The following is a 14110-nucleotide window of genomic DNA, read 5'->3' on the forward strand; positions in this document are numbered from 1 at the left end:
GACATGGGTACCAGCTTGACAAGATGCTAAAGGAAAGGTAGCTTCCCATAGCAAAATGAGGCAACTTTATTCCCTACCCAGGGGGTATATGGCGTGCGTCCCCCGGATGTGGCGGACCAGCTGATGAGACAGCTGCTGCACATCCTCTGCCAGTGGCATCTCTCTCCCTGCTTCCCTCGCACTGAATACCTGGGGATGCCAACGCATGCACTGCCAGGAGTGCATCATGTTTCTTCATCCTATGGGCCTTTGCCCTAGCTGCTGTCTGTCCCAGATGCCCTCTTTGGACTGCCATCCTCTAATCTTCAGGTCAAACTTTCCTGTTTCACTGGAAACAAATGCCACTGAAACAACTGTTTGCAAGTTAGAGACGTGATTTTAAATTTCTTGTGATTATCTATGGAGAATGGGCCCTGTGTTCTGAAGAACATATCTGCTGCTTACTTGTGTGTTTATCCCCACTGGGCTGCTTGGGTCCTGGGACTCACCTCCGAGCATGGGCAGTAATGAGCACACAGTGTGGATGCCCATAGAAGAGTGGGTGCTGAATTAATCAGCTGGTGGCTGGGTGCTGTGGGGCCCCGAACAGGCCTCCTCAGGACTCTGCTATCTTTGCTTCTTTATTCCCAGGGCTGGTGGAACAAGGTGGTGTTAAGATAGAGCCGCTTCCCAAGGAAGTAAGAGTCTACCTGCGGACCACTTCTAAGGCCCCGTATTGTGGTGAGTCGGGCTGTGCACGGGCTCAGCCCTGCCAGTCGCTGGCCAGAAGAGCCCAGGGGCTGGCTTGAGCTGTTTCCAGCCCAGTGTGGGAGCCCATGTGGGAGGTGAAGGCCTGGGGTGAAGATACCCAGAGAGGTGGTGAACAGCTCCTGCTCTCAGACAGCACCAGGACTGTACGAGTGAGTCCAATCAATGGCTCTACCGATGGGAACTTGGGGGCAGCTTGGGGATTCTTCTAGAGTGGTATTTGGGAGAGACTGTGGCTCCCTCTCTCCTGCATGCCTCTTTGCCCCTCCTTGGTGCCCACACATGTCCCCACCTGCACTGCCCTGGGCCGGGGTCACCGAGGGATGCGTGCCCTCCCCTTCACAGATGCTCTCCAGGCATTCACTGCTGTCACCACTGCATTTCTTTGAAGCTAAGACACCGGTGATTGTAAAAGATGTAACAGGGGAGAGCAAAGTCTCTCACAGAGTCCAAGGGACACGCCGTGAGCTGGGCCATGGTCCTCCCCGCAGCTGTCTGTGTCCTGACCAAGGTGGATGAGGGTAGCTGTTCTCCTGCTGTGTGCCTGTGGTCTCGAGCTCCTCCTGTCTGCTGTGTGGTATGCATAGGACACAAGTATGTGGGTGAGGATGGTAGCTTGTGGCCGCCCTAATTTTAGCTGACCTTCTGATCAGCTTGGGTCAGGTGTGCACAGGGCTTTGTGGCTACGTCTCCCTGTTACTGGAAGGCCCAGGGCAATGTGCTATGAAGCCCAGGACTGAAATTCTGTGTCCCACAGACATGGATTTTTTTTTTTTTTAAGAGCAAAATGTGTTCGTTGGGGAAAGAAAGCTTCTGTCAGAGAGAGACAGAGAGAGACAGACAGACAGACAGAAGGGGTCCCAAGTGGATTGCCAAGGACACTGCCTTTCTTAGGGATTTTTATAGAGCAAAACCACGAGGTAAGGCAGGTCCAAGGTGGGGAAAAATGGGAAATCACAAAGTGGGCATGAAATGGGACAAAACTATGGTCAACCAACAAGATTTTATGAGCATAATTGCTCAGGTAAAATCGATTAAATTGGAATCAAATGGGGAAGCAAGTCACGTAGTAAGCGGGCATGACAGAACAGGGGATCTTCCTGCGAGGGACGGGTCAGTGGCTCTTCCTGGCTTTCCCAAGGCGATCAATACCTGGTTAGCATATGGACCACTATTGTTTACTCTTAGGGAAGTATGCAGGTGCATTGGTTTCATGTTTTGTCTTGAGGTCTGGCCCTCAGCAGACGTGCCTGTCTGCCCCACAGTTGCGTGGTGTCTCTTCTTCTGCACTGGCTCCTTCGAGGGCCCAGCCCTGTCTGACTGCCTGCAATAACATTTCTACCTAACTTAGCTGTCTCTAACATTCCTGTCTCTGGAGAAGCACTCCGAACTGCTGTGAGGGAGCAACGGGCAGTGACCGATCTGGCTTCTTCAGGCTGAAGGGGTCGGAGATACCCCACAGCGGGTCTACCTAAAGGCCCTGGATAGACACCAGGCATACAGACTCGGACTTGAATCTCAGCTCCACTACTTACCAGCTGTGCGAGTTTAAATTACTTAAACTTTTTTGTGAAACATGAGAACAATAACAGGATTTACAAGAATCCACTGTGAGGATAAAATAGTATCCAGCAAATCTCTGGCACAGCGAACAGAGCCCAGTCAGTAATCATCCCCTGCCCTTGGTCAGTCAGAGGATTTAGCACAGGTGGGGGTGGTTCTCCCTTCCTGCCAGAAAGAATGCCAGGTCCCCTGGGGGACAGAGTGGGTATGGGAACAGCGGTGGGACAGCCCAGCTCTGAGAGGAAGGAAGGGTGAAGACAGGCGAGGGATCCAGTGACAGACCCAAGGACGCTGCTGGGTGGAAAAGTCAAGATTTCGCTCCAGGGCTCCTGACTCCGACATCCCTGCCCTTTCCATGGTACCTCCTGTCCCCACTCTTGCTTCTGTGCGCCCACTTATTTATTTTTCCCGATACTGGGGATTGAACCCAGGGCCTTTATACGGAGCTACATCTCCGGCCCTCTTTTATTTTGCATTTTGAGACCCGGTGTCAGTAAGTCATTAAATTTGGGATCCTCCTGCCTCAGCCTCCTAGGGTGCTGGGATTACAGGCATGCGCCACCGAACTTGCTCTGCTCCCTGAGAGCCACGGGCCTGCGGCCACGGGCCTGTTCCTTGCCCACTGCCCTGCCAGCGCCCCCCGTTGAAGATCAACACAGGGAGGATGTGGTATGAGGCGGAAGAGGCACGGAGGGACCAACATCCGGGTCTCTCAGCCAGCTTCCAGCAGGTTTGCCGCAACCTCAGCTGGCTTGGTGCGCGGCAAGCTGTGGGGTAAAAGCGTTCTGAGATCTCCCTAGAGGGAGAGTCACAGACCCGTGATTTTTCTGTTTCATATGTGTCCTGAGGCCGCCTCTCCACAGGCCGGAAACGGGGTCCTACTGGCTCAGAAACAGCGGAGGCAGGGGAGGAGCTGCTTGCCCTTCCACTCCAGGGTGCCAGGGGCTGCCCTCCCAGCACCGCGTCTGGGCACCCACCCGGGTGCGCTCAGGCGAGCGGTCGGTGGGCGCGCTCCCCAGCTGTGCCAGGCCGCTGTGCAGACTCTTGGCCCGCGCTGACCTCGGCAGCGCTCAGGAGGACAGCGGTCGCCCTTGATTTCTGCCGGGCGCGAGCCAGATCTCCCACCAAATAAGACTTTTGCACAATATTACTTTTCCCTTGAGGAGCAGTTGTTCACGCAGTGCCTTCTCTCCACGACCCCTGCATCCTCGCCACCTCCCGTAGGGAGACGCTGGGGTTCTTGCTCACAGGAAGGACGTGGGGCACACAGAGGGGTCGGGGCATGAGCGTGGGGGCCCACCTTGTGGCAGCAAGCTGGGCCGGACTAACTACCCAGGACTCTACCCGAGTCACACCGCCGTGCGGATTTGATTTCACTACCACTTCCCGTCACACAGTGTCAGGCCTGGCTCTCTGGAGTTTCCAGGGCAGTGTAGAGAAAAGGGAAGCAAAAGCTTAGGAAAGTTTCTTGACCCAGTCAGTCAGCAAAGGAAAATGTGACATCAAGTCAGCCCGGAGACTTAAATGCCTAAAGCCTTTTGAAGTTAGGCGTTTTTTCCACATTGCAAATATCTGTCCCAGTTCAGATCTTGCCCAACCCAGAATAATCGACACCCCGTAGTACAGAGTTGAGAGAGAGAGAAAGAGAGAGAGACGGAGACAGAGAGACAGGCAGAGACAGAGACGGGGCAGGGAGACATCTGACGCTTTGTTCTCTGGGGGAGGGAGTACATAAGGCTGTCTCTTCCTGTGAGTCCTGGGCGTCTTGGCCCCATCAGTGAGTCATGTTACTAACCCCAGTGAGCCCAGATGGACCACAGCGCCCATCCAGCTTCACGCTGAGTCTATCTGTACCGCTGATGTCACCCGGGAAGTATGACAAATGCCACAGTGCAGAGAGAAAGGAAGTGGAGGATTGTGTCTCTAGCTATGTCTCCATCACTCAAGGAGCCTGGGAAAATGTTCTGAGACCAAAACTACTGCAAATTCCACCAGGTGTATTTACCGCTTGCTGGAGGAAGGATAGGGTGTTAGGGAAGGTGTGTTCCTCCCTCCCCGTCTGTACCACGGATTGAACCCAGGGCCTTCACACTGAGCTATATCCCCAGCCTGTGTTATATTCTTGAGACAAGGTCTCACTAAGTCACTAAGTTGCCCAGGCTGGCCTTGAACTTGCAGTCCCCTTGCCTCAGCTTCCCTGAGTGCTGAGATTACAGGCATACACCACCATGTCCGGCTTTCTTCGCCTCTCCAGCCAGAGGGACAGCAGGTCCTGGGGGAATCACCGTGAGCCAGGCTGTGTTGAGACCCACTTTGAGAGGTCCAGCATCACACTGCTCAGAGGACAGTCCAGAGGCCACACAGGCAATCGGCTGGCCCAGGAGGGGACTGGCCTTTACATACACATAGCTCAGGCCCCTGATACTGTGTACGTGGGCAGGGGAGGTGGGGCACTGGTACCTTCTGTGAGTTCATTATTTTGTGTATGTCTTAGTGTGCTTGTGTTACTATAGCAAATACTGGACAGTGCGTAATTTCTAAAGAGCTGAAATTTATTTTCCTATAGCTATGGAGACTGGGCAGTCCAAGGTCAATGGTGCCTGGTGTCAATGAGGCTGTTCTTTTTGCTTCAGGCTGGCACTTGTTGCTGTGTCCCTCTGTCATCACATGGCAGAAAGGCAGAAAGGGCTGTAGCTAATGCTAGGGAGTCCTTTTACAAATTTCAATCTACTAATGAAAGCTCCAACTTAATCGCTTCCCCAAAGTCCCCAGGTCTTAGTACTGCTGCATGGAGCACTAAGTTTAAACGTGACATTTGGAAGAGAACAAACATTCAAACAGCAGTAGTATATGGTAGATCCTTTTCGTCTTTCTTTTTTGTCTTTTTGAGACAGGGTCTCGCTATGCAGTTCAGGCTGTCCTTGAGCTCACTTTGTAGCCCAGGCTGGTCTCCAACTTACAACGATCCTCCTGCCTCAGCCTCCCTCTTGCTGGTATTATAGGCATGCGCTACCACTCCTGGCCCTTTTCAGTTTTTTGAAGATTACATCACCACGACAAGGTCACCAGACAGAGAAGACTGAAACGTTCAAGCACTACAACTAATAAACCAATCCTGAATGCTTCCTAGGCCCCGGCACTGTCCTGAGAACCTCTTTAAGCCCTCTTCATTCCCCATCTGACCTGTGGATACCTATCTGTTTATCCCACCATGCCCTTGGGAGACTGAGGCTCAGGGACGGTAGATGATTTCCTTGGGGTACAGGCTACCACGAGGTAGAGCTGGGATGAGGCTCTCCGCTCACTGATCTCTGCCCCAGCCCCGTCTCTGCTGTGTTTTGGTTTCCTAGTGCATCACAGCGTTGTGGAGTTTTACTTGCAGAATCCGAGAAAAAAGGACACCAGCATTGAGATCAGCTTTGTGAGCAGCAATGCCACCTCCTCGGTCAAGATCACCATGTACGTAACTGTCCCATGCGGCTGCCCTCTTCTCTGGGTTGTGCTTTCATTTTACATATTTACATATGTGCAGTGGCCCACACATCCCAGCGAAGGCACTGTGTCATTGCTAGTGGCTGGGCCTGGCTGCCTGGGCTGGGGGCCGTGCCCACCGTAGAACACACCGGGCAAGTGTCCCACGTCTAAGCTCAGTACTGGGCCCAAGCACAGTGTGCTGACATGACAGCAGACAACAAGCACCTCCAACAGGTGGGTAGGAGATAACAGTCAGGTCCCAGGTAGGGAACAGTGCCAGGAACCTAGGCAAGGGTACATCAGGGATACCAGCAGGTAGAAGGCCCCGGGAAGGCTGAACAGAGCCTGGGAAGCCCCACTCCTAGGAAGTCAGAGCAAAACAGAATCCAAGGTGGAGGCTCAATCAGTGAATAAGTACAAGGTAAGGGCCAGACTCGGTGGCCAGGAGGGCTGGGTGCTGGGTGCTGCTGGTGCCTGAAACTGTGGCTGGCCGTGTCCTTCTCTTGTTGGGGAAGACTTGTTAGATGTCGCTTTGGCGGGGCCAGGCTTGAAGTGAGAGTGCAAAGAGCCTCAAGTGTAGGGAGCCACCAGCCTGGTTGGGGGTTACAAGTCAATGGCAGGGGTATATGTCACTTTTAGAAGCAAATGGCTGAGTTACAAGCTAGCAGGAAACAGGCTGGTCAGCTAATGTTACTTCTAGGTCAGGGTCTGATCAGGAAAACACCCCTTGCAAGGTAGATCCAGGGAAGGGATTTCATGCAGCACACTGGTGACAGACGTCAGGACAGCTAAGAAACTGAGGGGAGGTGGAGGTGCAGCTGCGATGTGGAGACAGAACAGTAGAAGCACCGGAGGCACCAGAGGGACAAAGCCAGGGGCGATGATGGCAGAGCCCTGCAGCTGGGTTCATGGGGGAGGCTGCCCTGCAGGAGCTGAAACCACACTGGCAATGCAGCGCCTCCAGAATCCCTTCCCAGGCAGTCGCCCACCTGTGCGTGCTGCCTGGGTCACCCCTCACGGGCACATGCTGGCAGGAGAGAAATGACCAGGCCACACACACATCTCCGTGTACACTTGTCAACGGTGATAAACGCTGTGACAGTGTATAAGACAGAGCTGAGCCGCTCTGGGAACGTGCTGAGTAGAGCCTGGAGCGACGTGGGTCTCAAGTTCGTGCATGTGATGCACCAGGCACCTGCAGTGGAGAGCAGGGGCCAAGGGAGGGCGAGTTCCGGGGTCAAGGTCTGCAGAGCCTGGTCAGCTGCGAAAGACAGGCTAAGGTGAGGGGTTTTGTCCTGGGAGCAGTTTTAGAGAGTTGCTGCAAATTTCAAACAAAATAATCAAGTCAGCCTGGGGTGTGGAAACATTTCTGAGCTATGTGGTGAGAGAAGATAGGTGCCCTTCTTCTGGGCTGCCAGACACCCAGGGCTCCTGTGGAGTTGCCCAAAATCACACTGCTGGGTACAGCAGTCAGGACTCACAGCGGTCAGAACTGGCGCTCAGATCTGCAGGTGCCTGTAGGGCCTTTTGGATTCCACTGGGGAATCGGTAATGCTAGTACTTCCTGTTAGACACGTTCAAGGTTACATTACTTCTAGGTTTTCTTTTTGTTTGTTTGTTTTGTTTTTGTTTTTTTGAGACAGGGTTTCACTATGCAGTTCAGGCTGGCCTTGAACTCATTTTGTAGCCCAGGCTGGTCTCGAACTTGTCACAATCCTCCTGCCTCAGCCTCTCAAGTGTTGGGATTACAGACATGTGCCACCACGCCTGGCTACATTACTTCTAGCAGGGTGTTTTCATCTCCTCTTCATCCTTTATAGAACAGTGGCAATGGCAGGAGTTGTGACAGTGACACACAACTCTGGCTGCATATTCGAATCACCTGGAGAACTTGACAGATACTGACACCAAGCACCCAGCCCAGACCAACTGCAAAGGGTCCCTGAGTGATTCTAGAGGACACCCCACCCCCCATGGCTGCCGCTCTCCCCAGAGGCATTTACGTGACTCTTGAAGCCACCAGGACACTTAACTTTTACTTTCAATTCCTTGATTTCTTGATGTTGAAGATCAGAAAACAGGGAGAGGGATGCTGGGGGCAAAGTGTGGTATTTCTCCCACTTTCTGTAACTTTGTGCAACCCCAACATTTCCTTTCATTCTCTTTGTTTCTTGGGACATGGTCTCACTAGGGAGCGCAGGCTGGCCTCGAACTTGTAACAGTTCTCCCACCTCCGCCTTCTGAATGCTGGGGTTACAGGTGTGCCCCACCATGAACGGCAGCATTTTCTTCTAATTGGAGGTATTACCTGGGCCAAATCCCCAAACCATCCCCACAAAGCATTTTTTATATTCTTTGTGTTTTATAAGCCCTTCTAAGCAGTTTCCTAAAGAGAACAATCTTATTTTTTTCTCTACCATATTTCAAAACACTTCTGGGTCACAGTGGGAAGGAACAGCTTTTAAACAGTTATGCAAGATCTTCCCACCAAAGGAAAAGACAAACTGAGTGCCTAACACCAAGGGAAATGTCATCACTCTGTAAAAGCCAGAAAGGAAAGAGAAACCGAGATGTTGAGGAGGGCTCCCCCTTCCTGCGGTGTGGTGGTGGGGAGGCCATAGCACTCCCCTCGTCTCCCTCTTTCTCAGGACCCAGGGAGAAACAGGAAGGGTCTCGGCAGTGGACAGCCCAGGGCCCATAGGCAAGCTCCTTCCTCCTGTGCAGTGCAGGATGCTACCCGACCCTGCCCTTGTCCCCAGATGGGTCACTGTCAAAACGGGCCTGTTCCCTCACACTTGGATCCCGCCATTTCTTCCCTTTGTTAGTCCCCAAGCATGCCCTACCACCCTTTCTGAAGCACCGGACTAGACTGGTCAGCCCATATTCTCCCGCTTTTTTGCCCCACTTTGATCCAAGTCTCCTTGCTCATTTTTGGGTCAGTCTACAGTGGGACCCGAATGTTGCACAGTAGTGGTGAAACTGAGGCCAAGGCCAAGAGCATGGGCTAAGAGAGACCTGGATTCTGTTTTCACTTGGGGCCCACTGGGCTGAAGTCCATAGGTACCAAAAATCCTATGGGCCAAGATCAAGATCATAGCAGAATGTGGGGAAGCTGACATTTCCATATACCTAGGGCTATGTGATTCCATGGCCACCTTAAACTAGAGGACTTACCCAAAGCCACTCAGCTGGGAAGAGTCAAAAGCTGGGTTCCACCCCAGCTCCATCAGATTTCAAGATTTATCTCGTTGTTATTGTTTTTTCTATGCACTTTCATACCTACCCTAAAGCAGACCAGCCCCACATTAAATTCTTTGAACTGAGAGGCCCTAAAAAGAGCCTCTGTTCCAGAAACTTGGATCTAAATGTGCATATGTCCTCCACCCAGGAATCCAAGATGGGGGGGCATCTTTTCCAGACCTGAAATTTAAGAGCCACTATTCTAGCTGCAGTGTCCAAATTGTTCACTCTCAAAATTCAGTGAGGTTTTCCTGGGTCAACTGGGGCACGTGCACAGAGGGGTGAGAGAGGGAAATACAAAGCACCACGGCCCCCACCTTCCAGGAGCCAGCTGGCAGCACACGGAAGCCAGCTGATACTAGTGGCAGAGCACGGCCAGAGCTAAAGGAAAGCAAAACAGAAAGTGCCCCTGACTTTCCTTTTCTCTTTCCCTTCAGAGCTAGACAACAGCTCCAGGGAAAAGGAATCATCGCCCACCCCAACCCGCCATGCCAGATAAACCAAGTGAAATTCAAGCTTCAGGCTTCCAGTCAAGTTTGGAGAAGAGACACGACTACCATTGTCGGGAAGTTCTGTACAGCCCCTCTGCCTGTCAACGACAAGTAAGCCATACCACCTCTTCCCCAGGCACACACGCGGCACCACCCCCAGCCCTGACCTTGCTCAATGAAGTTCAATCCTGTCACAGTAATTCCCATCTTAGAAGCCGAGATGACAAAAACAGGGTTTTCTTGCACCTCCTGTGGGACCATCTTGGGCTGGGGATGTTAGAAAGACAGAGGATGGGCTTTAACTCCCCTCCCCAACTTCAGTATAAGAAACTCCTTTCTATCTGCCCTCTATTTTTGGTTTCTGTGTGAGAGTTTATTGGAATAACACCTTCTCATTGCATAGCTCCTCTTTCTTAGCCTCCATTTCAGCTGTGTCACTGGTCACATTCATGGGGATGGGCCTAGAATCTAGGTCCTCTCCCCCTTGCCTCTAACAGGCAAGGATATTTTCAGTCTTGCCCTTCTGACACTTAGAGGACAGGAATAAACTCTACTGTAGATGAGTGTAGACTCTTCATTAGGCTTCATGGGATCACAATGCCACACAGTTTCTAGCCTTCTCTCCTGACCACCCAAGAACCTGCATCTTATTGCTCTTTTCTTGCAGTAAAAATACGGTCTGCTTACCTGAGCCAGTGAACTTACAAGAGAGCAAGTCTGTAGTTCATGACTGGAAAATATCCTGTGTATGACATAAGGCCGGGCAAGACACATCTCCCTGGATTTTTCTGAGGGGTGTGTGTGTGTGTGTGTGTGTGTGTGTGTGCATGTACAAGTTATTTCGGACCATTACTACAAAGGAAGAAGTTCAAATTCCTTGTTATTTTTCTCAAAACTAGTTCCATGGAAGGAAAAGATGATTCACTTGATAGAATTTGATCTCTCCACTGCCGATCTGAAAAGCTTTACGTAGATATTATTTTCACTTCCCTATTCCTATGTAACTGCAATTGCCTTATGCCTTGGCATCTGTACTTAGGATTCAGTGGAAACATGTACAGAGAAAAAAAAAAATAGATTGTTAAAAAATAAAACACTACGGAATATCTGAGTCATTTGTTTTATTGGAATAGAATTCCGGTACACTGAAAAACGATTTATAGGTTACGGGATAGGAGAAAACAGCAGATACTGAATTTTCTGTTTCAAAATAGCAATTGAAAAAAATTCTTGGAACCAGAGAGGGGATGGAAGGAGGTAGGAGAAGATGGCTCCGTCATCATCCCTTACCGTCACCTCCTCTGTTTATCTAGAAGTTTTGGAGGGTCTCAGGGACCTCTCGGGATTTTCTTTGAGTCAGTCTTTCCCTAACTTTGATCTTCATAAATGACTTTGCACTGGCCATGTTCTGGGGGTGGGGGAAGCAAAACAGAACAAAACTCCAGCTGCTGGGCAACTTGAGGAGGATTTAACAAGAGAACCCTTTTCTTGATAGTCCTCTGTGGGGAGACTCAAGGGACAGTGCAGTTCCCGGGACAAGTGGCAGTAAGGGCTGCCATTCACCTAGGCCTGGCACAAGAGGGGAGGGAGCACCTAGGCCTGGGCGTGTTGTGGGCAGTTGTGGTCCTGTAGCTGGGGTCGCAGCCAGCCCTTCGGTCCTGCGGGGAGCCAGGGATGCAGATGCTCAGACCTCGCTCTCCTCCCTCCCTCGCTCTCCTGCTGGTGCTCCCCGCTGGGTGATGCCAGCCAGAAGCCAGAGAACAGAAGCCCCTCAGTGTGACCCCACAGCCCTGGTGCATCCAGCAGGACAGAGGAGGGTGGAGAAGGGGTGGCATGAGCAGAAAACGTTTGGGAGGAACAGAGGTTTGACATGCGCCTTCACTACTTTCTCCCCTGGATTCTTCTCTTCTTTAAATCAACTGTATTTTGAAACTAATAAATGTGCTTTTAAAAGGAAACCGAGGCCTTGTTGATCACTCTCCTGCAACAAAAGCAGAAAGAACAACTTCAGAAGCAGGCTGCAATCACGTCACCCGGGTCTAACCACCAGGGCAGAGCCTGGGGCTTTTCTGGCTATGATAATGCTGGAAAAGGAGAAGGTGACACTCTGAGAACTGCTCCCCCCACAAGGCTGAATCTTCTACACTGTCACAGCCAGTGTGAGAGAGCCACATCTGGAGAAGCCACACGTTTCCCACTAAGGTTTGCCATTCCCTTTCTTTTACATTCTCTCTTCACCCCACCAGGTTCCCAGTGAGAGTGTCCCCAGGGGGGTCTGACACATGCGTCTTCCTCGGTGTTCCTTGCTTCACTTCCTTGATGAAAATGATGTCATATGACACTGTTTCTAATTGAGGTCAAGCTGACCCAGCCTCCTTTCCCTGTCTCTGTTCTTCTGCTTTGGGGCACCACCCTGTGTTTCTTAACTGATAATATCTTCTTATTTTCAAGCACCGTTAAACCCACTCACGTGTTATTTTGCTCCCCATCAGAAATGCTAGATCATTACCTTACATGGAAGCCAATTTCCCTCGTAAACTAATTCTAGGAATAAATACAGTGAGGACACACGTGTTTAAAATTCCAACTAGATGCCATGGCCTGCGGAAGCCTTTGAGACCCAGGCCTATTTGGTCTAATAAAAACAAGAAGTTATCAAGTATAAGAGAGATGTGGAAAACTTACAGACAGTGCACGGAGATTTTCTTCTATGTCCCCGGTGGACTGGGGTTGCCTAAGGGGGGTGCCGTGCCCTTGCTGCTAAGGCTTTCAGACTCGCTTCCAGTTCTGTCTCCTTGAACCCTGGTCCCCATATGGTCTTTTAGTACCTGTGATGCCTTGCAATTGCCCCGATAGCTTATTGTTTCCAATTTTTTTTATTAGTACACGGTCGCAGTACATAATGATTACATTCCCCATGAGAACTCGGTACACGTACATAACGCATCTTTTTGTCTATGTCAGGCTTCTATGATGAGACAGGAAGGTCCTTAAAAGTGAGAGCTTCTCTTTCTCTGTGTCTGCTACAGCATGAGTCACTGGAAGCAGGAAAGAGAAGCTCCTTGATCTTACTGGAGTAGACAAAAGCAGGGAAAGGTCAGGCTTAGCTCTAAAGGAGCAATTACTCTGTTCATAAGTGTCCAGAACAATCTGCATTTATCTTTTTTTTTTTTGTTTTGGTTTTTTTCTGGTACCGGGGATTGAACTCACGACCTTGTGCTTGCCTGGCAGGTGCTGTGCCGCTGAGCTAATTCCCCAGCCCCTGCATTTATCCATTTTGTAGCAAGTTTTTACTTGCTAGTGTTCCATTACGATGTGTTAAAATCTCTATGGAAGGAAGTCATGCTTGTATAAAAAAAGATATTACATGCAAACATAAGTTTTCCCTAAAGGCTGAATTTCCCCCAGCCCTTGACTTCCTTGATGAGTGGCCTCTACTCTGATATTCTCTTTCAACTGTTCTTATTTTGTCTTTGAGAGCAGGGCTTACTACGTTTCCCAGGCTGGCCTGGAACAAGCCGTCTTCAAATCTTAGTCCCCTGAGTAGCTGAAATTGTAGGCATGGGCTTCCACGCCTGGCTGTTTTAAGCCTGGCTTTCTTTCTTTTCTTGTTTTTTTTGCCTTTGAGACAGGGTCTTACTTAGCAGTTCAGGTTGACCTTGAACTCACTATGAAGCCTATGTAGGCCTTAAACTCACAGTGATCCTCCTATTTCAGCCTCCCAAGTGCTGGGATTAAAGGCGTGCACCACCTCGCCCGGCTCAATCCTGACTTCATGAAAGTGATATATGTTGCTCTCCCTACCATCAAACACAACTCTGACCTCAACCTTGGGCAAACCCCGGAATGACCATCACAGCACCCTGACCCTACCCCCGAGGACATTGGCTTCTTCGCTTTGAAGAGAGTTTGGGAGTGTGAGGGCCCTGAAATCCTTTCTGAGCTCAGTATTCGCTCCTCATAGAAGAAATTGCGTGCTTTATGTGTCCACTTAGTGTCTTGACAGATGCCCAACTCGACCCTTCCAACGCCTCGACACCTCTGCTAAGCTGCTCCCCCTCTGTTTACGACAGACACCACCATCGTTCAGCTGCCCCGGCCCAAAGCCTGAGTCATCTTTGACTCAGAACATCGCAGTACTAAAAATAAAAAAGTCATTTCCGCCTTTCCCCTTGATGCCTGATTTACACTCAGCCCCGGCCTCTCAGTTTCTTCAGAGGAAACTAGACGGGTCCCTTCCTGTCTGTTCCCTCTAGAAGGCTCAGGACTGGTGCCAGCGTCTGTCCTCGTTGCTTTTCCTCCAGATTCTTTTCTCTCCAGTCCTTTCTATCCACCAGGTAATTCCTCTAACACTACTTTAAACTTATTCTCCTGCTCCACAGTTTTTATGGGCCCTCCTGATATTTTAGAATAAAGCCTTCTTTGAATTTTGAACCTAGAATTCAGGAAATTCTGTGGCTTTCTTTTTGTTTTTGATTTCTTTCTTATTCTCTCCCCAGAGAAGTTTTAGCCCCAGCTGAGTTGGTCCACTATAATTATTACTAGAGAACCACAGAGGAAACGGGGGCCCAGAAACTCTGCGGGAATTGTCTGAA

General features: G+C 50.6%; 1 protein-coding gene across 2 annotated transcripts in view; it reads left to right on the forward strand.

Annotated features, from left to right (window-relative positions):
* Nucleotides 1-10626, forward strand: part of Pla1a (phospholipase A1 member A) — a 36451-nt gene extending 25825 nt beyond the window's left edge. For both annotated transcript variants that reach the window (XM_005386451.2, XM_005386450.2), the window contains 4 exons: nucleotides 631-720; nucleotides 5661-5769; nucleotides 9462-9626; nucleotides 10183-10626. In XM_005386451.2, the coding sequence (XP_005386508.1) occupies nucleotides 631-720; nucleotides 5661-5769; nucleotides 9462-9626; nucleotides 10183-10267 (449 nt within the window). In that variant the 3' untranslated portion in view covers nucleotides 10268-10626. The remainder of the gene's footprint in view (nucleotides 1-630; nucleotides 721-5660; nucleotides 5770-9461; nucleotides 9627-10182) is intronic.
* Nucleotides 10627-14110: the final 3484 nt, after the last annotated feature.

The sequence above is a fragment of the Chinchilla lanigera genome, unplaced genomic scaffold, assembly GCF_000276665.1.
Source record: "Chinchilla lanigera isolate Chin_1 unplaced genomic scaffold, ChiLan1.0 scaffold00026, whole genome shotgun sequence".
In the NCBI taxonomy this organism is placed as follows: domain Eukaryota; kingdom Metazoa; phylum Chordata; class Mammalia; order Rodentia; family Chinchillidae; genus Chinchilla; species Chinchilla lanigera.